Genomic DNA, 25,243 nt, shown 5'->3' with positions numbered 1-25,243 from the left:
TTAATAATATTAACTACAATATTTATTTAAGAAACGCAAAGAACAGCAATTTTAGGTTTAATTACTATAAACAGAAATTCCCGCTATTTCGCAATTTATTTCTCAAATATAAATCAAGTTTAAGGTCAAGTCGTTCGTTAAAATTTTTTAAATATTAAATTTCAATAGGTATATTTAGTTTATTTTAACCAACAAGCTCAAATTTCAATCGCTTGAACATATGATTTGTGTATTAAATACACAGCAGTGAAACTTGGAGTGATAACTGTTTATGTTTTTATAAATATACTTTTCCGGCTCCATTCAAAAACCAATAAAAGAAAAATTGTGTATTTATGCGTGTCATACTGCGAAAAACATCTGAAATTTATCCCTAAAAACTATTATATTGATATTTAAAAATATGTTTAATATGCAAATAATGTAAATAAAGGCATTTTATATAATAGTTAAAGATATAGTCCTATTCATATGTTAGGGTTTTGCTGGCATTATCTAAATAAAATACATAATATATGTTTAATTAATTTTGGTCACTATTAATATCATCTTGAATTTTCATAATATTTTAATAAAGAATTTTCTTTTTGAATTGAAACGTTTTTTCTTATTATATTTAAAATTCAATACGAATATAAAATTTATTAATGTGAGTGGAAAATAAGAACTTTATAAAACAAGGTGCAAAGAAATTAAGAACGCCTAACAAATAACTAAAGATATTTTTGTATTTTATATTCATTACCTGGTATTTATTAAAAACACTTTCTTTTTTTAATTTTTTTTATTTGCTAGTAAATATTTCATATTTAATGTATTGTACTAAGCTAAAATAAAAAATTGCAATCTAGTACTCTACATTATTGAGGCTAGACATTGACGTGTTTTAAGAAACATATGTTAATGATTATGTTTTTTGATATTTCTTTGACAAATGAAAAATCTATTAAATAATAATATGGATTCAAATGAAAATAAAAACTTATAACTATTAATATTTAATTTCCGAAAACAAACTTTCAACCCTGTCAAAACGCGTCTTCACTTCAGCTAGGTCTTCATTTGCATCGTTTCTGTAAAACACTTATAGATATGCATATTTATTATAAGTAATATTAATAATTAATTAGGTGTAATAAATGTAAACGAAGGAAAAATAAAATTTTAAAATCGAAATGTATTCACAATTGTGAACGCTTCCCAAGATACGTCACGCAGAAAAGCATAACGCGTTTATAAATTTCACTCTTTAAAAAATTTCCATAAAGGGGGCCTTATATGACAATTAATTCTTAGAGAGTAAACTCCAAAAAATTTTGTATATTCCTGATTTTTAATGAAAATATTAGTTCCGTTAATTTTATATTTATGAAAATATGAACTCATATTAGTGTGCAAATACTAACGTTTTTATTTAAAAAGTAAAACTTTTTTTTTTAGATATTAAATAAATTACCAATCGAAGATCAGGAAACCAAGGTGTAATATTATCTAAAAAATGTTCAATGTGGAGCTCCTGGTCAAAAAACCAATAATGCGAATTCTAAAGAAGGTCAAGAACAGAGCCTTAGTGTACAAATCCCTTTACAGTTATGTGAAAGTGGAGAAATTTGCAAAGGGAGAATACTGACCTTATTACTGAAAATGAGCCTTTGCATAAAAAATATCTCGCGAAAAATGGATAGAAAAAAACAAAAAACTTGTGTTAACTTTTTTTGCTACACATGTAATAAACAAAAAGGCGCCAAAAAAACAGGAATGTATGGCTTTCATAAATTTAAATTTAAATTTATTTGAAGAAAAGGACTGGATCAGAATTAAAACTTTAGTTTATAACACCTATCGTTTAAAATAATTTTTTAACTTTTATTGTTCATTGTGATGCAATTTGTATAAAACTAATATTTTAGAATTTCACTACATTTTGTTTTATATAAAATGTTGATTTTATTATATATTTAAATCTTGTTTTGTCTTAAGTAAATGTCGACAATTTAAAAATAAATAAATTATAAAACAGCTCCTAGTTATTATTACACACCTGCAATGTCATGATAGTTTACATTTAGGATAAATATTTTACTACATTTTGTTTAAGTAATTTGTATTCCATACGCAAAATTAGAAAATACTAATAGATATTTAATGATTCAAATAAATATATTTGAAAGATTTTGCTCCAATGGAAAAACAGCAGTAAAATAGTATCTAATTTAACTTATATTTCGAGCTAATATCATATATAAAATAAATAATCATTTTGACCAATGTAGGAAACTAAAAATTAACAATATAAAATGGATACCTATCATATAAAAATTAAAGCAAATTAAATAAGCATTTTAAATAAGCCTGAACTTATGTCACCACCTACACCAGAGAACCATTTAAAAACATTAAAAAAATTATAAAATTAAACACAGAATCATTTTCCAAATTAACTGAGGAAGGAACGATAGTTATCAAAGAAGATTATTAAGATTGGGTGAAAATTTTATTGTAACGCTTTCGCTTTCGCAGTCAAACCCCCTCCCTCCCTTATGAGCACTGAAGGTGATTTCTCATAAGGGCTGACTGCTTTTTCAAGGTTACTGCGAACTTACTATATTTATGCGCACTCTGGGTAATGAAGGTGCCCATAAATGTAGCCTAATAATTACACGAGGTGTCGTTAAGCGACTTTCTCCCGTTATCATCTGATCTCTTAATGTGATGTTATGCAGAGTAGTGTAAAAGCGAAGATCCTCGAGCTTGCACCTTGGTCAGCGTCCAAGTTGCAGTCTCGAAGATCGGGGTGGCCTCTCCCGTGGCCTTTTTTGTTTTTATAATTTTTTTTGTGAATTTTTGTGTTTTTTAATTTTTTTTTATGGATTTTGTGTTTTTTTTTAAATTTTTTTGTGGTTTTTCACGTTAGTAAAATTTGGTGGGAGATTTTTTAGTACCTAAAGTTTATTGTAACGAAAAAGGCCGTTGCTTTTTATAACGAGAATACGTTCAACAAAGACAACCCCGAGGAAGAAGCTATAAAATCGACTTTAACGTTAAAGGCTTCCTTTTTAACATGTTTTAGATTTATCTTACCCTTACCTATAAAGCGATCAATAAAAAACATATTTTCCTGATTACAAACCAAAATCAAAGATAACCCAAAATCTAAAAAATTTGAGACTTATACTAAATCTATCGTAACATAACAAACATTAGAGTACCCAAGTGATGGATAAAGATTCGGTCTTCTCCCAACTGTCACAAAATTACTTCTATTAAGTATTTTCCTATCTTTTCCCTTTTTTTATTATTATTCTCTTAATATTTAATAATAGCGGCTAATTTCGAATATTTTTATCAAATGTATTGTGTCTTTAGAAAAAAACCTCAAATATTTCCATAATTCATACCTTAAAACTGTTGAAATCTACCAAATGGTAGCCTCCAAAAGAACGACAGCCCGGAACGACATTTACAAGAGCCAGTGGCGACGCTGCCTTAATTTTTATTTTAAATAATTTAATTGTTCTTCATCTGCCTTCAATCACAAACATTGAAGCTGTTGATGTAAAATCATTCTCGTTGGCAACTTTAATGACCACAATACAATATCGGACTCAGAATGCAAGTTTTATAAAAGCAAAATGATAGAGAACTTCTAAAAGAATCATAATTTTATATGCCTACTAAATACTTACAGCAACACCCATTTAAAGTAACAGAATTGTTACCGGTCCCAAGCCCGGATAAAGGAGGAGGGGGTTTACAGCCAGGTTAGCACCCTACTGATAGATATTAAACCCATACAGCTCATAGAAACAGGATTATGCCTCGGAACAGGACTGATTTAACGACGACGACCAACGCGAGAAAAAGGACAACGAATTTATGAAAAACTTCGAAAAAAAAAATATACTTCGAATCGGTACTTTGAACGTAAAATCTCTTAAACACTCGAGAACAAGAAATTACGAAAGAGCTATTAGAAAAAAATATAGATATATGTGCACTACAATAAACCACATAATACATACAATTTTTACACCATGTACATGAACGTAAATAAGTCTTCGAACGAATAGTAGCAGTAAAAATTAGAGTAGAAGACAAACCTCTGAATATAATAGCCATCTATGCATCTGAGAACAACAGAGATTAAACTACAAGAGAAAATTTCTTTGAACACTCAATTAAATTCTTATTAATGATTTTTGATCGTAAACTAACGTAGAAATCAATTATACAATACCTGAAGAAATCCTGTCAACCTAGGATAAATTTACTACGATCACTTGCTTTTAAGAACTGAGGAGCCGACTACTCATGCTTACTTCACATATACAGAGCTATAATTCACTCAAAATTAGATTACGGGTCTACTGTATACAACTTGGCCAAAAAAACACTACTTAAAACTTTAGATACTATTTACAATATAACTATTTGAATTTCTCTTGGGGCCTACCATTCTAGCCCGATTTAAAGCCTTTGTTGTGAATCTGGAGAACTCCCTATCTCCCACAGAAGGCAATACCTAAGTCTATGTTATGCCGCTGCAGTTTCGGCAAAACAAAACAAACTTGTAATTTACAATGTATTTGCTGACCGTTTCTCAACTAAATTTGATTAAACTTCTCGAACAGATCCTCCCTTTTATCACAGTATAAAAACATTTAGTCAACACCAATTTTCAATTCGTAAACAACTATGACCTATCCTTCACTCCCATCCCCTCACCTTGGAAAATACCTTTACCTAAATCCGATCTTAGCCTAGCACAATTCAACAAAGCAGAAACCTTAACAACTATCATACAACAAGAATTCCATCATATAATAAATTCAAATAGTGGTGTGAATGAAATTTATACCGACGCTTCAAAAAACGACGAAGGAGTAGGAGCTGCTGTGTACTCAAAACAATTCTCAGCCTCTTTTAAATTACCAGACATCACCACTATTTTCTTTGCTGAATTATTTGCCATCTTACAAGCTATTATTCACATACATCAGGAAAATAAGCAAAAAAGGATAATAATCAGTGACTCTCTTAGTTCGCTTAAAGCCATACAACAGCTTTATTGCAACTATCCCCTTCTACTTCTCATTAAAATAGAGCTTAAAAGAATCCTGGACGAAAATACTGAGTTGAAATTTTTGTGGTTCCCGTCACATTAAGGAATAAAAGGAAACGAAAATGTTGACGCGCCAGTTAAAAATGCTACAAGTAATCCAAAATCAAGAATATTTATTATTACGATACACACAGATAAAAACTCATTTCAAACAAGATTACAAGAACTTGGCAAGACAAATGAAAAGTACCCCAAGTAAATTACTAGGAATAAACGAAAGTGGACAACCATGGAAATCAAAATCAAGGAAGTGAAGAGAACAAGTGATAGTGACACGTTTGTATATCGGATATACGAAAATCACACACGAATGCTTGCTGAAGAGAAGAAACAAGCCACTTTGTGAAATTTGCAACTCTGACTTATCTGTAAAACACGATAAATATAAAAGTGAACGAAAGAAACATTACATCCCGACCTCACTTAAAAGTGCCTTCAATGGGAACAGTAACCTCCAAAAACTGTTTAATTCCCTAAAAGACATCAATTTACTAAACGAAATTTAATTATTTATATTATTACTGAAACCTACATGTAAAACTATTAATTGCATAAAACCTATTGTAACACTAATAACCCTGAGAGGTTGATGCGTTTTTTTTGTCTTCTTAAATAAGTAAGTCTTATAAATTAAAAATAAAAAGTATATGACAGCAAGTATAATAAGTATATTATATAATTACTTTATCTAATCGTTTCGAATGTGCCTATAATAATCGTTTTAACAACGTAGGATCTAAAAACGTGTCGGTAGTCTGTAGTATGTACGGATGAGTAATGATTTGATATTTGATACCTTTAAAAATATTTAAATAACAGTAACTACTAACATACAGCGTTGCCATTTTTTGGGCCTGAGAAAGTCTTAGAGGTTGTAAGAAGGAATTTAAATTATATACGATATACAGAAATGAACTGCGCTCCCTCTTCACAATTATTATTTGAACTAAAACTGTGTATAATGTGGTGTGTAACCGTCATACCAGTCCCAAATAAAATTCTCTAAAAATTTAGTGGCATGTACGGGGATGCATATGATATGTAAATAACGAAGAAAACGTTGCCAGACCCTTTTGCGGGTCTGGTAACGTCAATTTTGGACTGGTAACGTCGGTATACCTATGCGTTTCGGGTCTGTATAATCGGTTGAATATATATATATATATATATATATATATATATATATATATATATATATATATATATATATATATTTATATATATATATATATTACAAATAAATCTACTGTTTGAGAGACAACTTGGGGCACTATTCAAAAGGAAAAAACTTTCGTATAAGTGGCTTGGGAAAAAAGGAATCAAAATCTAAAAGAAATGGAACTATTCAAAAGTCCCTAGGTTGGGCACCAAAATTGTAACGATAGGTACAATTGGCGCAAATCTAATACAAGCCACACACGTTGGGCGCTAAAATTGTAACGATATTTTGCTTACCACAGGATAAGAATATGGGGGACAAGATTGGGCAAACAAAATAATCGGAACTAGTGCGTACGACACTCAGTTGGTTGTTGGAGAGCTGGGTCGTGGATAAGTTGAAGATATGGGGGTTGGATTGGGGCAACTACAAAAAAAAAGAAATAAAGGGGTACTTATACAAATCTCTTGGGACAAACAAAACGAAAATAAACCGGAAACACCTCAAGAAATTTAATATAGGGCGCCACTTGAGGTGCCTAATTATACCTATTACAACCACTAGTTGTAACTAGGGAAATAATTATGGAACATCAAAAATATAGAAAAAAATATCTTTTTCAAATAAAACTCAAAATAGATCAGAGAAACAAATTAAACGTTTATTTTTGTCCTAAACAAACAGTTATCAAAAATACAGATTGTACAAGAACATATTATACAACATAATCCAAATTAATAAAAACTTACATATTCTTCGTTTACATAAGAGATTGCTACAAAATTTTTAAATGGTTTCTAGGTTATAATATGGCCAATTTAGATTATCAAAATTTTATGGATATCCTTTTTATGAAAAATATTATTGAATTTAATTTTACATATGGAATATCTTTTATATAAAATAATTAAATTAAAATTGTCTTATAACAACAATGGATTAAAGCGAAATGTCATATGTCAACATAACAACTTCAGACAGAATAAAATATGACATTTTTTATCTACGACAAAAATAATATAAAACTTTACTTTACTTCACTTAACTTTGTAAAGGAAAAACTTGCTACATCTCTGGGAAGCTACTTGGACACATTTTCAAAATGGAAAACAGGAAACCATTTCTGTACTCAAGCAGGAACGATTGAAATAGGAACTTGGTGGAGGAATCAAGCTGTCGACGGGGACGTTCTATATAATACTTTTCAAAAATTTCCAGTATCTGTTCAAATCTTCCAGTGACCACTCTGACAGAACTGCCTATGCAAAGAGTATCATCACGTCCACTGGTATGAGAACATTACAAAAAAGTTGAATCGCTTGTTCGATTCAAAAATTGCCCCAGATTTTACATTTCAAATCTTTTGTTAGACTTCCTTAGCTCGACTCACATTGTAGCACGTCTGCCCTGCTTGGAACTTAAATGTCGACTCCTATTTGCGTTAAATTTTACAAATTCCACGCCATAAAATAACTCTCCCCCTTGTGTTTACAAAACCTAAACAAACAAATATACCTCACCCTCGTTCTAAGCAACAAAAACAACTTTTTAAATATTCCAGTTTATTGCGTTTTAACGACGAAAGACAAATAAAAACTCTTTTTTATATTAGGGGGGCATCATGAAATATAATCCTCTAGGCGACAAAAACTTGTCGAAATAGATATAACATAATACAAATTAACAAAATAGCAAGTAGTTTTTAAATCGGAGTTCTACCTGACTTTGTAACAAAAGGTTATGAGATTTGAAAGTACACATAGGCAAAAAATATATCCAGCGTAATTTACGCATTAAGGATTTTAAAAGTATTATAAAATATAAGTATTATAAAATTTAAAACGCTACAATGCCCCTTCTTAAAAGAAAAAACTCGGATAATTCTTATCCAGTTTTTTATAAAGGCAAAACAACAAAAACCAAATCAGAAGATGACCTCTTAAATGAGTCGAAACTTCTTAATAATATCTTTTAGATGATGGCTAGCATGGGATTAAACAACAAAACCAAAGTTAGTTACAAAGAATGGGCTAGCGTGCCATCGATCGCCAGACTCTTTAAAGTCGAGTAGACTGAAATTAAGACTCTAAAATGAACTGTAGGTGACATGAGTTTCTATGCCTTAGGGGAAGCTAACCTTATGCCCTGCAGTGAACCTCGCTGACATTCACAGCAGTAACACAAGTGATTTGTCGGGCAGGCATAGCCATGACACCTCGTTGCCTAAACCAAGTGCTATGCACAAATCCAAAAAAAATTGCTCTACACTTAACAGGTAGGCGTCTACTATTTCCACTATACGCCTAGCGAGACAGGAAATTCGGCAACGGTTCCACAAAAAAATTAGGATATAGACCCTTAATCTATATACCTACATATGACAAAATGTGATTCTCACATGTGTCTCCCAAATAAAATAGGTTACCTGAATTAAAATTATCAAAAGTGGAACAATGTTCCAAAGGGATGAAATCAAATCAACATACAAACTCGAAAATACAGACATGGGATAGGATGAACTAATTACTTAAAGATGACATATTGTCCTTATCTGACACAAAAGGCTTTAAATCTTTAATGTGCCACTTACCAAAATCTGAACCATTTAAATCTGACAAACGATAAACCACTGGTGACAATTTTTCCTTGATAGTTGCTTCAATATACTTCGGTGCTAGTTTGGACATAAACTTGTTGACAGCACAAGACAAAACCTTATTTCTTTTCCAAACTTTATCATATACTTGAAATTGGACTTCTCTTCTACGTAAGTTGTAACTCCTAGCCTTACGCTCATATCCTTTTCGAAGATTAGCCTTAACCTTTTCAAAAACTTTATCTAAACCTTTGACTTCTGAAGCATACATGTTACGGTCACCTGTAATTATCTCTATATCTTGATTCTGTTGATCCTTATGATCAACACCATAATAGTTTCCACTTAAAGGAACATGACGGCCATAATTCAGGAAAGCTGGAGTATATCCAGTCACTTTATGCTTTGCAGTGTTAATAGCTTGTGTGATCTTTGCTAAATTCTTATCCCAATCTCCGTGGTCTTTAACATACTGTTACGATAAATATATACTGGCCTAAATATATGATGACTAATAATATTCTGTTTTGTTGTAGAAATTTGGCGGAGGTTCTAGATTCAAAATTATGGTGAATTCTCCAACTAGATATTTCTCGATTTTTCGATGCAAGACAAAGCGATCTTTCGATGCTGTTCTAGTATATCAGGATTTCGTATATAAATACAACATTTTTATATGGAGGGCCAGTTAATTCTCAAGACCCGCGCACGCGAATTTGTCACGTACGGATATAATAAATTATTGTCAGATAAGTTAAAATAAATAAAGAAATAAATTAAATCCGTAAGTGTTATAAATATTGAACCTTTTAATAAATTCACAACAAATGGTGTCAGAAGTGGGATCGAACATAAATTAGACTTATAATAATAATACAAGTGAATATAAAATAAATTGTGAAAATGGCTACGATTTATGAGCTGACAGTGACTAATTTAAGAAGACATCTTGAAGACAGAGAATTATCTTCCACCGGAAAAAAGGCTGAGTTAGTCCAACGACTAAAGAACGCTTTGCTAGAAGAAGGACTAGACCCAGAGACTTATATATTTGAAGACAAACATGATGCTGTCATCTCGTCGATTTCGAAATTGGAGAACAAAGTATCCGGCGACATCGCTTCTTTAGAAAGCAAAGTTTCTAACGAGATTTCTTCTCTGGAAAGCAAAGTCTCTGCTAACATCTCTTCGGAAATCTCTAAAGTCACTTCTGAGATGTCTGCCCTGGACGATAGAATATCTTCGTTAAAAAACCAAGTTGCTGCCGATAAGTTGGCCTTCGAAGAAAAGATTAAAGAGATGGAAAGGAAGATGGAAGAAACAGGGACAGCAGAGAGAGGTAACAATCCGATTACAGTGGAGATAAAAGAAGACGAGACGAAATTTAAGTTGGAGACACGGCCGAAATTTGAAGGAAGTGGAGGTTCTATTCATGTTAAAGTCCCAACTTTCGACGGAAAATCATCATGGAACAACTACATGAAACAGTTCGAATCAGCCGCAAGAGCAAATGGATGGTCTGAAAAAGAAAAGGCTGTAAACCTGACTATCGCTCTTCGAGGAGATGCCTTAGATGTGCTTCAGACCATAGCCGTAGAGGAGACCGATGATTTCGAACAACTGAAGAAGAGGTTAAATATGCGATATGGCCACGAACATTTGGAGCATGTATATCAGTCACAGCTTAAAAATCGTAGACAGAAGAAAGATGAGGCTCTTCAAGAATATGAGGTAGATATTGCCAGATTAGTACGATATGCTTATCCAACAGCTCCCGAAGACATGATGGAAAAATTGGCCGTTCAAACGTTTATTGATGGTCTTCGTGATCATGAAATGCAGAGAACACTACGATTAGCTCGTCACAAGACGCTGGTTGATGTCCTATCCGCCGCCCTCGAATACGAGTCAGCTACGCAGGCCTCTGGCGGGTACAGTAAAGTTAGGACTGTAAAAGAGGAAGGAGATGAAGATAAACTTGACCAGCTCGTTAATATGATGAAAAGCATGACATACAAGAAAACGAAGACCATCAGATGCTGGAATTGTGGCGAAATAGGACACGTACGAAGCTCCTGTAAGCACCCTAGGTACGACGCAAATCAAGAAACTCACCATCAGGAAAACTAGAACGGGTCAGCCTTAGGGGGGCAGCTTCGACCCAGAACTTTTCCAAAGACCCTCTCATACTAATAGCTTCTTTGAAATGTCGTGAAGATAGTGTATATGTAGATGGAGACATAAATGGTAAAAAGCATACGTTGTTGGTGGATACCGGAGCGACCAGAACCATTATACGCCCGACAGTTATAAACAGCCGAAAGAAACTGTTACCAACGAGGTTACGACTTCGGACCGCTACAGGTGAAAATGCCAACATTCATGGAGAAATCCAGGTACAATTGGGAATTGGGGCAGAAAAGTTTGTCCATACTGTTATAGTTGCTGACATCGAAGAGGAGGTTATATTAGGAATGGACGTAATGAATATGCATGGATTCCAATTGGATTTTAAGAATAAGGTAATCAAAGTTGGCAACGAGGAGGTATTTCTCCATCCACATAATGACAACACTGTGCAAGCAGCCATTACAGAAGATACAGTCGTGCCTGCGAGAAGCGAAACGATCATAGTAGCGCGACTACAGGGAATTGTAGACGAAGGGAGACCTGTTATGATGGAGCCTTGGAACCACGACGATGAGGTTGGCCGTGGAATCATAATTGGAAAGGAATTGGTGACTTCGGCTAAAGAAATTCCTGTGAGACTTATCAATGTCAACGACTACCCAGTGACCATAAAGAAAGAGACAAAAGTAGGAACTTGTGTACCTGTGACATCCATAATTCGTCAGGCGACAACATCTGATAATTCCAACGACAAATTCGACCAAATGGTTGCAGTTGCAGGACAGTCTCTAAATCAGATGGAGAAAAGGAAATTAAGGGAATTTCTTCGGCAGTATCGTGATATTTTCGTACCGAAAGGAGAAAAGACGGGAAGAACTACCGTTGTTAAGCATAAAATTGATACTGGTAATGCTAAGCCAATTCGTCAAACAGCTCGACGATTACCACAGGCGAAGAGAGAGGAAGCTGAAACGATTGTTCAGGAAATGAAGAAAGACGGGGTGATAGAACCTTCTACGAGTCCATGGGTCTCTCCGGTGGTCCTGGTTAAGAAGAAAGACGGAACGACGAGGTTCTGTGTGGATTACCGTTTGCTGAACAACGTTACCAAGAAAGATAGTTATCCTCTGCCTCGGATCGATGACACATTGGACACATTGGCTGGAAGTAAATTGTTTTCTACTTTAGATTTGAAGTCTGGATACTGGCAGGTAGAAATGGACCCAGTCGATAAAGAAAAGACAGCCTTCACCACAGGATCTGGATTGTGGCAATTCAACGTTATGCCATTTGGACTTTGTAATGCTCCTGCGACATTTGAGAGGCTTATGGAAAATGTGTTGAGAGGGTTATCTTGGAAAACATGCCTGGTTTATTTAGATGACATAATCGTCTTGGGGGAGACATTCGAAGATCATTTGAGGAATTTAGAAAACGTTTTTAATCGACTTAAAGCTGCCCAATTGATGCTAAACCCCAAGAAGTGCCAGCTATTTCAAGGTAAAGTCAATTATCTGGGTCATATAGTCAGTAAAGAAGGAGTGGCCGTGGATAAGGGAAAAATCGATTCCATTAAGGAATGGCCAAAACCAACTGACAAACATCAAGTGAGAAGTTTTCTTGGACTATGTACTTACTACCGGAGGTTTATTAAGAAGTTTGCAGATATCGCTAAGCCATTAACGCGACTTACAGAGGAAGCAAGAGAATACCGCTGGGATATAGACTGCCAAAATGCCTTTGAAACGTTGAAAAAGCATTTAATAACAGCACCAATTTTGGGGTATCCACTGCCAGAAGGAGAGTTCATCTTAGATACGGATGCAAGTAACGTGGGAATTGGAGGAGTGCTGTCTCAGATTCAAGGAGGACAGGAACGAGTCCTCGGATATTTTAGTAAAGTCCTTTCAAAACCTGAGCGGAATTATTGCGTCACGAGAAGAGAACTTCTGGCAGTAGTGAAATCAGTAGAGCACTTCTATCAATACCTCTATGGAAGGAAGTTTTTAATCCGAACCGACCATGCCGCCCTTAAGTGGTTGATGCAGTTTAAGAATCCAGAGGGTCAGATAGCCAGGTGGATCGAACGACTCCAAGAATACGATTTTAAGATTGAGCACCGAGCCGGAGTTAGCCACAGAAACGCTGATTCTCTTTCCAGAAGGCCATGCCCAGCAGAGTGTCCTCACTGCAACAAAACGGAATCCAAGGAAGCAGCAGTGCTAAGAACGACGATTGTCAACGACGACTGGACGCCTACTAAGATAAGGGAAGAACAAGAGAGAGATCCAGTTATACAGAAAATCCGAAAATGGAAAGAGGAAAACCGTCGACCACCTTGGCAGGAAATATCAAACCTATGCTCAGTAGTTAAGACGTATTGGGCCCAGTGGGACTCATTTATCATCGAAGATGGCTTGCTTAAACGAGTCCTGGAAAATGATGACGGTTCAGAGAAGAGAAGACAGTTGGTGATCCCAAAGAGCAGAATAGCCGAAGTACTTCGTCAGTTACACGACAGTCCATCGGGAGGGCATTTTGGTGTAAGGAAAACCCTTCAGCGAATTCGGGAACGGTTTTATTGGATGAACAGTTCCGACGACGTAAAAGACTGGTGTAAGAAATGTACTATTTGTGCTACGAGTAACGGGCCTCACCGGAAAAGGAGAGCTCCTATGAGACAATATAATGTTGGAAGCCCGTTTGAAAGAATAGCTTTGGACATTGCAGGGCCATTTCCAGAAAGTGAAAATGGGGGCAAGTACATGTTGGTAGTAATGGATTACTTCACTAAGTGGGTCGAGATTTACGCACTTCCAGACCAGAAGGCCGCCACCGTTGCAGATAAGTTGATCCAAGAATATATCAGCCGATTTGGAGTGCCTTTGGAGATCCATAGTGACCAAGGCAGGAACTTCGAAAGTGATCTATTCCAAGGAATATGTGATAGACTAGGCATGAAGAAAACAAGAACTACCGCGTATCATCCACAATCGGATGGTATGGTAGAACGAATGAATAGGACAGTTGGCAAGTATTTGACAAAGATGGTGTCCGATCATCAGCGAGATTGGGACCAATACCTTCCGTTCTTCACAATGGCCTACAGATCTGCTGTTAACGAATCAACGGGCCAGACACCAGCCAGAGTCCTATTCGGACGCGAAATGCGACTACCTTGTGATCTAGAATTTGGGTGTCGACCTGGAGAAGATGTAGCAGGTGAAGATTATGTGATCGAATTACGAAGAAGAATGGACGATGTACATGAGTTGGTCCGTTCCCACCTTCAGATCGCTAGCGACCGAATGAAGAAACGGTACGATACACAAGCCGAAAAGGGTTGCTTTAAGAAGAACGACAAAGTATGGCTGTATAATCCCAAGAAGCGAAAAGGTTGTTCTCCCAAATTGCAGCAGTTTTGGGAAGGTCCATACCTCATCATGGAGAAGATCAACGATGTCATCTACCGAATAAGCAAGATTCCGAGGGGAAAGCCGATGATAGTACACCATAACCGGTTGGCATCTTTCGAAGGTGACCACGACGTAGATGAAGAAGTGGAAGTAAACCAAGTCCAAGATGTGTTTAACCTCACGTTTGAGGAATTCATGGGTGCCTATGGAGGTACCGGTAAAGCAAGACATGGTGTTACCACTGAAGAAAAGCAAGATCTACTCGCGCTCCCCGATGACTACTCGCTGGCCCTTACCATCCCCGCCAGTATCAAAGGCGCACCAGGGTTGGCATCCGTCTTTCGAAGGAAGTTTGGTCGAGTTGCAGAACTGCAATGCCAGGTGCCAGCTCCCGGTAAAACCTTGAAACTCCAAGATGCATCACGTTACCTTTTCTACCTGGTAACAAAAGACACTGCCCGTGACCAACCTACCTACCGAGATGTATGGGAAGCCTTACTTCAATTGAGAGAGCACGTACTAGAGTCCGACGTGCAAAAGTTAGCCATGCCAAAGTTGGAGTGCCGCCAATTAGATTGGAGGGTTATCCGAAATATGGTGGAGGAGATCTTCAAAGACACCGAAGTCCAGGTGTTAGTCTGTTGCAATCCGCTAAGTACCTTGTGCGGAGAGAAAACCGTCCCTTGTCATTTTTATACAACTGGAAGTTGTAAAAGAGGGTCCAGTTGCCGATACCAGCATACAGTTCCGGTTCCAGTCCCGACAAGGTTCCAGGAGGAACCATCTTTTAAGAGGGGGGCAATGTTACGATAAATATATACTGGCCTAAATATATGATGACTAATAATATTCTGTTTTGTTGTAGAAATTTGGCGGAGGTTCTAGATTCAAAATTATGGTGAATTCTCCAACTAGATATTTCTCGATTTTTCGATGCAAGACAAAGCGATCTTTCGATGCTGTTCTAGTATATCAGGATTTCGTATATAAATACAACATTTTTATATGGAGGGCCAGTTAATTCTCAAGACCCGCGCACGCGAATTTGTCACGTACGGATATAATAAATTATTGTCAGATAAGTTAAAATAAATAAAGAAATAAATTAAATCCGTAAGTGTTATAAATATTGAACCTTTTAATAAATTCACAACAATACGTACGTATTGCTGTACCAATGGTTCTATTGTTCCTCTCCACAAAATTACACTGAGGTGCATATACTGGGCTAAACCATACCTTCTGAATGTTATACCTATTACAGAGCTCAATTAAGAGAGGATTGTTCAGATTTGAGGCATTATCACAAATCACATATTGAGGAACACCAAACATTAGGAAAACATCATTTTCCAAAAACTCAACAATATTCTTAGCCGTGGCCTTTTTCAAAGGTTGGACTAAAGTATATTTACTAAACCAATCAGCAACCACTAATAACCACGTATAACCTTTCTTTGAACGAACAAAGGGACCTATCAGATCTATTGCAACTATCTGCCAAGGGAACTTGGGAGAATTAATATATTAAATTGTTACCTTAATTCACATAATCACTTAACTTTGTAAAGGAAAAACTTGCTACATCTCTGGGAAGCTCCTTGGACAGATTTTCAAAATGGAAAACAGGAAACCATTTCCGTACTCAGGCAGCAACGATTGAAACAGGAACTTGGTGGAGGAATCAAGCTGTCGACGGGGACATTCTATATAATACTTTTCAAAAATTTCCAGTATCTGTTCAAATCTTTCAGTGAACACTCTGACAGAACTGCCTATGCAAAGAGTATCATCACGTCCACTGGTATGAGAACATTACAAAAAAGTTGAATCGCTTGTTCGATTCAAAAATTGCCCCAGATTTTACATTTCAAATCTTTTGTTAGACTTCCTTAGCTCGACTCACATTGTAGCACGTCTGCCCTACTTGGAACTTAAATATCGACTCCTATTTGCGTTAAATTTTACAAATTCCACGCCATAAAATAACTCTCCCCCTTGTGTTTACAAAACCTAAACAAACAAATATACCTCGGACCCTCGTTCTAAGCAACAAAAACAACTTTTTAAATATTCCAGTTTATTGCGTTTTAACGACGAAAGACAAATAAAAACTCTTTTTTATATTAGGGGGGCATCATGAAATATAATCCTCTAGGCGACAAAAACTTGTCGAAATAGATATAACATAATACAAATTAACAAAATAGCAAGTAGTTTTTAAATCGGAGTTCTACCTGACTTTGTAACAAAAGGTTATGGGATTTGAAAGTACACATAGGCAAACAATATATCCAGCGTTATTTACGCATTAAGGATTTTCGTAAAAGACAAACACGGATTTAATGGCAATCTTTATGCGTACTGACGAGATAAACGAACAGGGACGTATTATAAAATTTAAAACGCTACAACACTGAGGTGAACCCGTATTCTTTGCAAAGGCGAAGATATTATAGCCCCCTATAATATTATAGCGAGGAGCCTATAAAGACAGCTCCCCGACGCTTCAACTAAAAACAGCCTCGCACCCGCTTTTCGCTTTGAATGTAAAGCAAGTGTCTGCGCCACGCACGGTGTCTTACGCACTGGGAGCTGATAAGCTCCGTTGACAGCAGGTCAGTTGCCCCCACTGACCGTCGAACTCTATGGTCGAACTGTATTATATTGATTAACGAAATTTAGCACTCACTTAAGTAGTATTATATAGTTTTTCTCGACCGAATATGAAGACTGTAAGTTATGTAGGAAGTCGGAAATGTTTAAAGAAAACACTCAATTTTTTGGAATTAAAAAACGAAACTGTTTTCGTTTTTCGATTTTTTTCAGATTTTGTTGAATAAAAAATTAGGCACAATGTTTGTGACTGCTACATATCATGATTATTTGATACAAGGTAAATCCTGACGTGATATCGCCAAAAAATATACTTCTATGGAAATTGTCCATTATGATCTGCTTTTCGACAAATCCCGCCTGGACTACTAAATAATAATATTTTATTAGTTCTAGAATGGTAACCTTTTCTAGAAATGGTAGATTTCTTATCTTTTAAGTTTTCATTTAATGACATAATGGATATTTATGAAACATAAACTTTTGTTGTAATTTTAAAACTAATATTATTTTATTTTTTTAGAATTTTACAGGCTTAGATTTTCGTGACAATTTCACGCCTCAGTGGTCCTTAGAAGGAAAATATGTTACAGAATTATTTTCTAAGAAAGCCATAGATATAATTCACAAGCACAACACAGCAAAACCTTTATTCTTAATGTTAGCCCACCTTGCGGGTCATACTGGATCTAATGGAACAGAATTAGGTGTGCCAAATATAACCAAAGCTGAAGAGAAATACAAATTTATTAAACAAAATGAAAGAAGGATGTATGCAGGTAAATATTTTTCGTGTCAAATAAATTTTTGTTGGATAAGAACTGTTTACAATTTTACTTTAAAATAAGTTTATTTTGACGTTTCGATTTCCACTTCGAAACATTACAAATATGGGTTTGCTGTTAATTTATATGAAAATATGTTTTGGTTAATTATTATTATTGATTAAGTATAGGTTAATATATAGATATTATTTTAAAGTTACGTTTTATTAAATTTTTTAAAATAGCCATAATCATTTTTGTAGGTTTATTTTAATAACATTTCACCAATTTGCAGAAAATCTTTATAACAAAAAAAAGAGCGTGGCATTTAACAAGTGCTGAAACCAGTGAATACTTCTTATAGCGTGTTATTTCGATATGTATGTTAATGAAATTGTATGTTTTATTCTTTATGTAGTGTTATAATAACTACACATTTAAAATTTTTAAAATATTTTTTCTTTAAAAAATTGTTTAAGGTTTTAGTAATTTTCAAAATTTGTAAGTATAATACCAATATAATTTATTAATCATATACATTTTTATACTTATCTTGTATTTATACTTAATAATTTTATTTTAATTTTGTTTTGATTATATTCTAAAAGGAACCATGAATAAAGGAAGGGGCTATTAATTAATTTGTATTAAAAACTTTCCATTTGTAAATACTTATCAATAAATGACTATCAAATTTTCAAAATGAACTTTTGTTTATTTTAATTAATTTGATTTAATTTTATTTATTATTTATTTAATTATTTCACTTAATTTTATTTAATGTTTTGTAAAAGCCGAAAAAAGCATTTTTTTGGGTGTACCGAAGTACCAATTTTTGGTTTATATATATATATATATATATATATATATATATATATATATATATATATATATATATATATATATATATATATATATATATATATATGTATATATATATAAATATATATATATATATATATATATATATATATGTATATATATATAAATATATATATATATATATATATATATATATATATATATATATGTATATATATATAAATATATATATATATATATATATATATATATATATATATATATGTATATATATAAATATATATAGCATATATATTAATACGGTGCTTTTAAGAATTTGGATTGGATGACAAAGGGAATAAAAATAGATGGAGAATATCTAAACAACTTACGTTTCGCCGATGATATACTTATAATAACTGAAGATCTAGGTATGGCAAGAGAGATGGTACAGGAACTCGTTGTGGCTACAGAAAGTGTAGGTTTAAATATAAATATCTCGAAAATAAAAATCATGACCAATTTTGTACCCAACCAGAACATCAGTATTGGTGGGAAAGAAATAGAACTCGTAGATAGATATAATTACCTGGGACATGAAATTATTATTGGCAGGGATAACCAGACTCATGAACTGAAGAGAAGAATCGGCCTTGGGTGGGCAGCATTTGGAAAACTGAGAGAAACTTTTAAAAGTGAGCTGCCCACATGCCTAAAGAGAAAGGTATTTGATCAGTGCGTCCTCCCAGTCTTGACGTACGGAGCAGAAACACTTACCTTAACAAAAACAGCAGCTACCAAACTGAGAGTCACGCAGAGAAGAATGGAGCAGTCTATGCTAGGAACAACTCTGCGAGACAGAATAACCAACGAAGACATCAGAAGAAGAACCGGAGTGACTGACATCATCGAGAAGATAGCCAGACTAAAATGGAGATGGGCAGGACACATAGCCAGAATGACAGATGGGCGATGGACAAAGAGGTTATTGGAATGGAGGCCAAGGGAAGACAAGAGAAGCGTCGGTTGACCACCTACAAGATGGACTGACGATTTAAGAAGACTCAATAAAAACTGGATGAGAGCGGCGCAAGACTGGAAACATGAGGAAGAGGCCTACGTTTAGCAGTGGACTCTTGAGGCTGGATGTTGATGAAATATATATATATATATATATATATATATATATATATATATATATATTTATATATATATATATATATATATATATATATATATATATATATATATATATATATATATATATATATATATATATATATAAATATATTTAATAAGGTTCCATAATTTTCAAAAATCAAATAGAAAATATTAAGACCAAAATCAAATCACCGACCAACAGAAATCGCAAACCCCTGTATATTTAAATTAGAGTTATTCGTTTTTTGTTGGTTTTATTGATAATTATAATACATGATAATTTATCGGGAGTCACTAAAATTAAGAAATTTAAGATTTGCATATAAGCTTAATTAATTTGTATTGATAATTATGGATGTATGATTTGATGGATGTTTGATATTTTTATTCTAATCATTGTATATGGTATATTTATGTTTATTCAAAATTTTTACTTTTAATATTTAATGTTTTGTTTTTGATATAACATTTGCTTTATAAGTCATAATTATATATATATATATATATATATATATATATATATATATATAAACGTATATATATATATATATATATATATATATATATATATATATATATATATATATATATATTGTTATGATATGTAAAATCGAGAAAAATATTGGTTTGTTTAAAAATATTTCAAAATTCAATAACATTAAAATAATTCAGATAAGTAGGATAATATCCAACAAACATTTCGAAGAAGGAGAGTTATTAATTTCTTGAATTACCTGTACTAAACAAAATGTAAGCTTTGCATAAATTATTTCTTTGTTATACTTGAGTGACCCGCATAATTTTAAGTGAAAACAAAAAGACAATTGAACGGGGTTTTCCAAAATACATTAATGCAGTGATTAGAGACAAATAGAAGAGATTTTAGAAAGAGGTTTTTGTTAGTTTTTAAGAATTATAGAAAATATTATTTGTAAATAAGTTTTAGGAAATTTTATAATTATAGGTAAAAATTTGTTTGTTATCGAAATGAAAAAATGGGGGAATTGTGACGAGTTTTGATTGGCGGAGATTGAAAAAGGTGGGATAAGTATGTAGGAAAAAGTTTAGCGAGATTGAGGAGAGAGAAAAGATGAGTCAGTTGATTTTCCAAGTCTGTAAGAGGAACAGGATTGTTCTCTGGTGGTTCCAAAGAAGTAGCAAGCAGTAGTGTTGAATGTTAGTGAGTTTTTGTGGAGTTAGTGTATCTGACAGAAGCTGAAGCAGCAAAATATTGTAAGTCATATTTTCCTACTTATATTCCAAGAGTCACTGTTCAGGCCAACGAGAGATTCAGTTTATCGTAAAGAGAAGATATTCCAAGAGTCTTTTTTCACTCGGGCCAACGAGAGCTTCAGTTTATCGAGAGGAGAAAGGCTATCATAATTTGAATGATTGTTGCTTTTGAAGGAGATCAGTAAGGACGATATACTTGCAACAATCTGTTGTAAGATTGCTGATTACATAGGGAGCGGTTGAGAGGAGATAATACAGTCTACAAAGAACAAGGATTTGGACCACTCATCATCAGAGAGAGATATTTTTTTTCTGCAGTTTTTTTTCTTTTATTGATAACACAATTTTTACACGTAATTTAGAAAGGATATAAATATTTTTATTAGGAGAGTTAGAATAGTTTGGAATTTTGAGTTTTCAATTAATATTGTTTGTACCATAAATTTTGATTGTTCACGTACGGAGAACAAAATTTTGAGAATCCTTATATGAGATTTGTTTATTGAAAACTTTTGAGTGTGAATTATTTCATTATTTTTATTCAAATATATAGTGTTAGATCATATGTGTTTTTTCTTATTCCGGTATTCTCTGGACCTTACCTTTCACATGTAATAGCATAGATATTGAAGCACGACTTTAACCCTGAGATAAAAGAATTAAAAATTGTGATAGAGTCATAATCATATCATTTAAATAATTTTAATTAATCAAAAAAATTAATTAGCTAATTATTGCTTGGCGCACCAAGACTTTAAATATCACAATAATATATATATATATATATATATATATATATATATATATATATATATATATATATATATTGAGATGATATTGTTAAATTGTAAAAAAAATAAGTTATATACTAGAGAATATTATAAAAATTATTTATATGAGGGTATTCTTAAGAAATTTTACATATAGTTATGGATTTGAAGTAGTGTACTTTATTAATTTAGGTTGTTTAATTTACATATAAGTTTATATTCTGATCTGAAAAGCCTAAATGTCGATAAAATTCTCGATAGAAAAGTAAAGAATTCTCTAGATCACGGAAGATAACCTGTTTGCGAAGTAGACTATTCCAGAAAATTCAGATATGTAGGAAATAGAACAAATCGAATATGATTTCTTGCCAGATGATTCTGGAACATTGAAAAGATATAAATACTCGGTGATTTGGATTCAAAATGGCCAGTTAGAATAAAATAGTAAGAAAGTTAGTCAGTTGGGGAGATTTTCAAGATAGTAAAGTCAGACAGTTAGTTAGAAGACAGACACAGTTAGTTACAGTAAGTGAAGTCTAGTCAGTTAGTATGAAGTCAATATAAGGTCAGACAGTTAGTTAGTAAGAAGACAGACACAGTTAGTTACAGTTAGTGAAGTTCAGTTGTTCAGTAAGTTCAAGATAGTCAGTCAGAAGGTACAGATTTTTAATATAGTAAGTGTAATGAAGATTAAGAAAGAGTAAAAGATAATATTATTGAAGATTAAAAATTATTTTATGTATAAATGGTGAATGGATAATGGAAGAAAGTATTAATTGAAAATTAAAATTATATAATAATTTGGTGATTGGATATTGGTATATTAAAAAGAAGAATAAATATAAATGCTATTAAGAAGAAAAATATTTTAAATTGGTGGAAGCTGATAATTGGAAAAAGGAATTTCACAAAAACAAGGATAACCCAGGCTGAGAACGAAGACATTGAGTGATGATTAAAATCTTTAGTTTGGAGAACAGTTTCATTTAGGCATTCAGTACCAGCAAGGTACAAAATTTTGATAATATAATTTAATTAGTGTCATAAGAATTTCAATTTTAAAGATAGTTTGTTTAAAATTTACATTGTCTATATAATTTAATTAGTTTTATAAAAATTTCAATTTAAAGATAGTTTTCAAGGCAAGAAAGGTACAAGAAGCAAAAAGAATGAAGAAGATGTTGAAGCAGAAACACAACCTGTACAAGAGGAGATTTTAGTTCAAGCTCCACAAGATACTGTAAAAATGAATCCAGAAAGAGAGGAAAATGTCAATATGGCAGCTTTGATGTCATTAATGATGCAGATGAACAAGACAATAGAAGAGAATACGAAAAAAATGGAAGAGAATTTAAAAAAAGTCAAAGAAGACATAAAAAAAATGGAACAGAAATTGGAAGAGAATTAAAGAAAATTAGAAAAGAAAATAGAAGATAATAATCATAAAATTGTAAAACAAATAGAAAAACAAATGGATAAAAAACTTGAAGCTGCAGAGAAAAAAGTAGCAAATGAAATAAAAAATATACGGCATGACTACAAGAAAAGGATAGAAAATGAGAGGACAGAAGTAAATAGGATTATTCAAGATAATAAGATAGATGTAACTTAGAAGTAAAAATTAACAAAGACAGGAGAAAGGCAGAAGAAAAATAAGAAGATATGCAACAAAATATACAAATAAATAATAATCAAATAAGAAATGTGAAACAGAGAATAGATGATATTTCACAAATGAGATACATAGGGAGACCTTATTTAAATTTAACAAATGAGACTGGGATTACATTCTCTGGTAATATAAAAAATTTGCATCCTAGAGTATACATAAATAGTTTAAAACATAAATTAAGATTAGTGAATAATATTAATGATATTAAAGATTATATTAGAATAACACTAAGTGATAATGCGGCATCTTGGTTTGCCAGTATTGAAAATGATTTAGATAATCTTCAAACATTTGAAAATAAATTTTTAAATTATTATTGGGATGAACTACAGAAAGCCAAATTTAGAGAAATTCTATAGTTTGGAAAGTATAATCACAATTTAAGATCAAATATGGTAGATTATGCATTGAAACTGATAACGGTTGCAAATTATTTGGAACCACCACTAAGAGAGGATGAAACAGTCTTAAATGTATCTAGACATTTTGATGCTGATGTTGTGCAAGCAGTAACTGTACAAAATATTCAAACAATAGAGAGTTTTATTAATTATATTCAAAGAATACAAAGAGGTAATATGACAAGTAATAATAACAACAATAGAAAAATCAGTAATAACTTTCAATATAATAAGAATGATAATCAACAATATAGACAATCATATAATAATAATAGATATGGTGATAGTTTACAAAATTTTAATAATAATAACAATAATCAAAATATACAGAATTTTAATAACAATACTAGTTATAATAGACAACAATCTAATAACAGTACTAATAATAATAGACAAGATTTTAACAATGGAAGAAATACAGAGCGACCTAACTATAACAGACAAGTAAATTATGTACGAAGGAATAGAAGCTGCGAAGACAGGGAACGAAATAATGCAAGGCAAGAAAATGTGAGTGGAAGTCATAGTAGGAAAAGACATAGGACATCAGATCCAGGTGGTCAGACACAATCTGACAATTCTAACAATCAAAATTTTGTTCAGTAAACTTTCTGAATTACAAGTTGGGCCATTGCTATTATGAAAAACCTTCTGAATTTATTTCTTTGGATGAAGATAAAATTATTGAATCTATTAATTTAATTTATATAAATGCTTTGGCCAAAAATAAAATGATTAAGGTTATGATAGATACTGGTTCAGAAAGTACTTTAGTCTTAGAGAATTTTATTTTTAATACATTAAAACTATCAGATATAATAAAGATTCCAAAAATTAAAATTGTTGGTGCAAATAATAAGAAGTTGGGTGAAATTGATAAACTAGCCAATTTTAAAATTAATATTCTTAATAAAGAAATTAACATGCAAGGATTTGTTGTCAAGGATTTATGTGTTGATATATTAATGGGAAATGACGAATCGGAAAAGAAGAAAGTAAAGATAGATTTTGAAAATAAAATGGTAACTTTGTAAGGGCAAATAATTAAGTTTATGCAGATAGTTGAGGTGGAAGAAGGAATAAGAGCTGATAGGATATTATTAAAAGAAAATAATGATGTTTATGAAGAAGAAATGTATTTTGATGATAGGGAAATGTCCCAAAAGAATGTAAAGAATAATTGTAGTGAATATTTAAGGAATGGAAATTTTAAGCAGATGGATGCCTACGAGGTGGAGTGCGTACAATTGGAAGCAAAGAATATTGAGTACATAATGAAAAATAATTTTGTTTGTAAAGAAGAAGATGTGATAAAAGTTTTTAATTGCCCTGAAGAATATAAATCAATAGTCGTTTCTATACTGCAGCAACACAAGGGACTTGTCAATAAAGAAAATAGAAT

At 32.7% G+C, this 25,243-nt stretch overlaps 1 protein-coding gene across 1 annotated transcript in view; it reads left to right on the top strand.

Annotated features, from left to right (window-relative positions):
• The window catches only part of LOC140434729 (arylsulfatase B-like), a 1,454,394-nt gene that overhangs the window by 841,319 nt on the left and 587,832 nt on the right, over positions 1–25,243 (top strand). The window contains exon 4 of the mRNA XM_072523207.1: positions 17,563–17,818. Coding sequence (XP_072379308.1) covers positions 17,563–17,818 — 256 coding nt within the window. The remainder of the gene's footprint in view (positions 1–17,562; positions 17,819–25,243) is intronic.

The sequence above is a fragment of the Diabrotica undecimpunctata genome, chromosome 2 (genome assembly GCF_040954645.1).
Source record: "Diabrotica undecimpunctata isolate CICGRU chromosome 2, icDiaUnde3, whole genome shotgun sequence".
In the NCBI taxonomy this organism is placed as follows: domain Eukaryota; kingdom Metazoa; phylum Arthropoda; class Insecta; order Coleoptera; family Chrysomelidae; genus Diabrotica; species Diabrotica undecimpunctata.
This window is presented reverse-complemented; position numbering and strand designations above follow the sequence as displayed.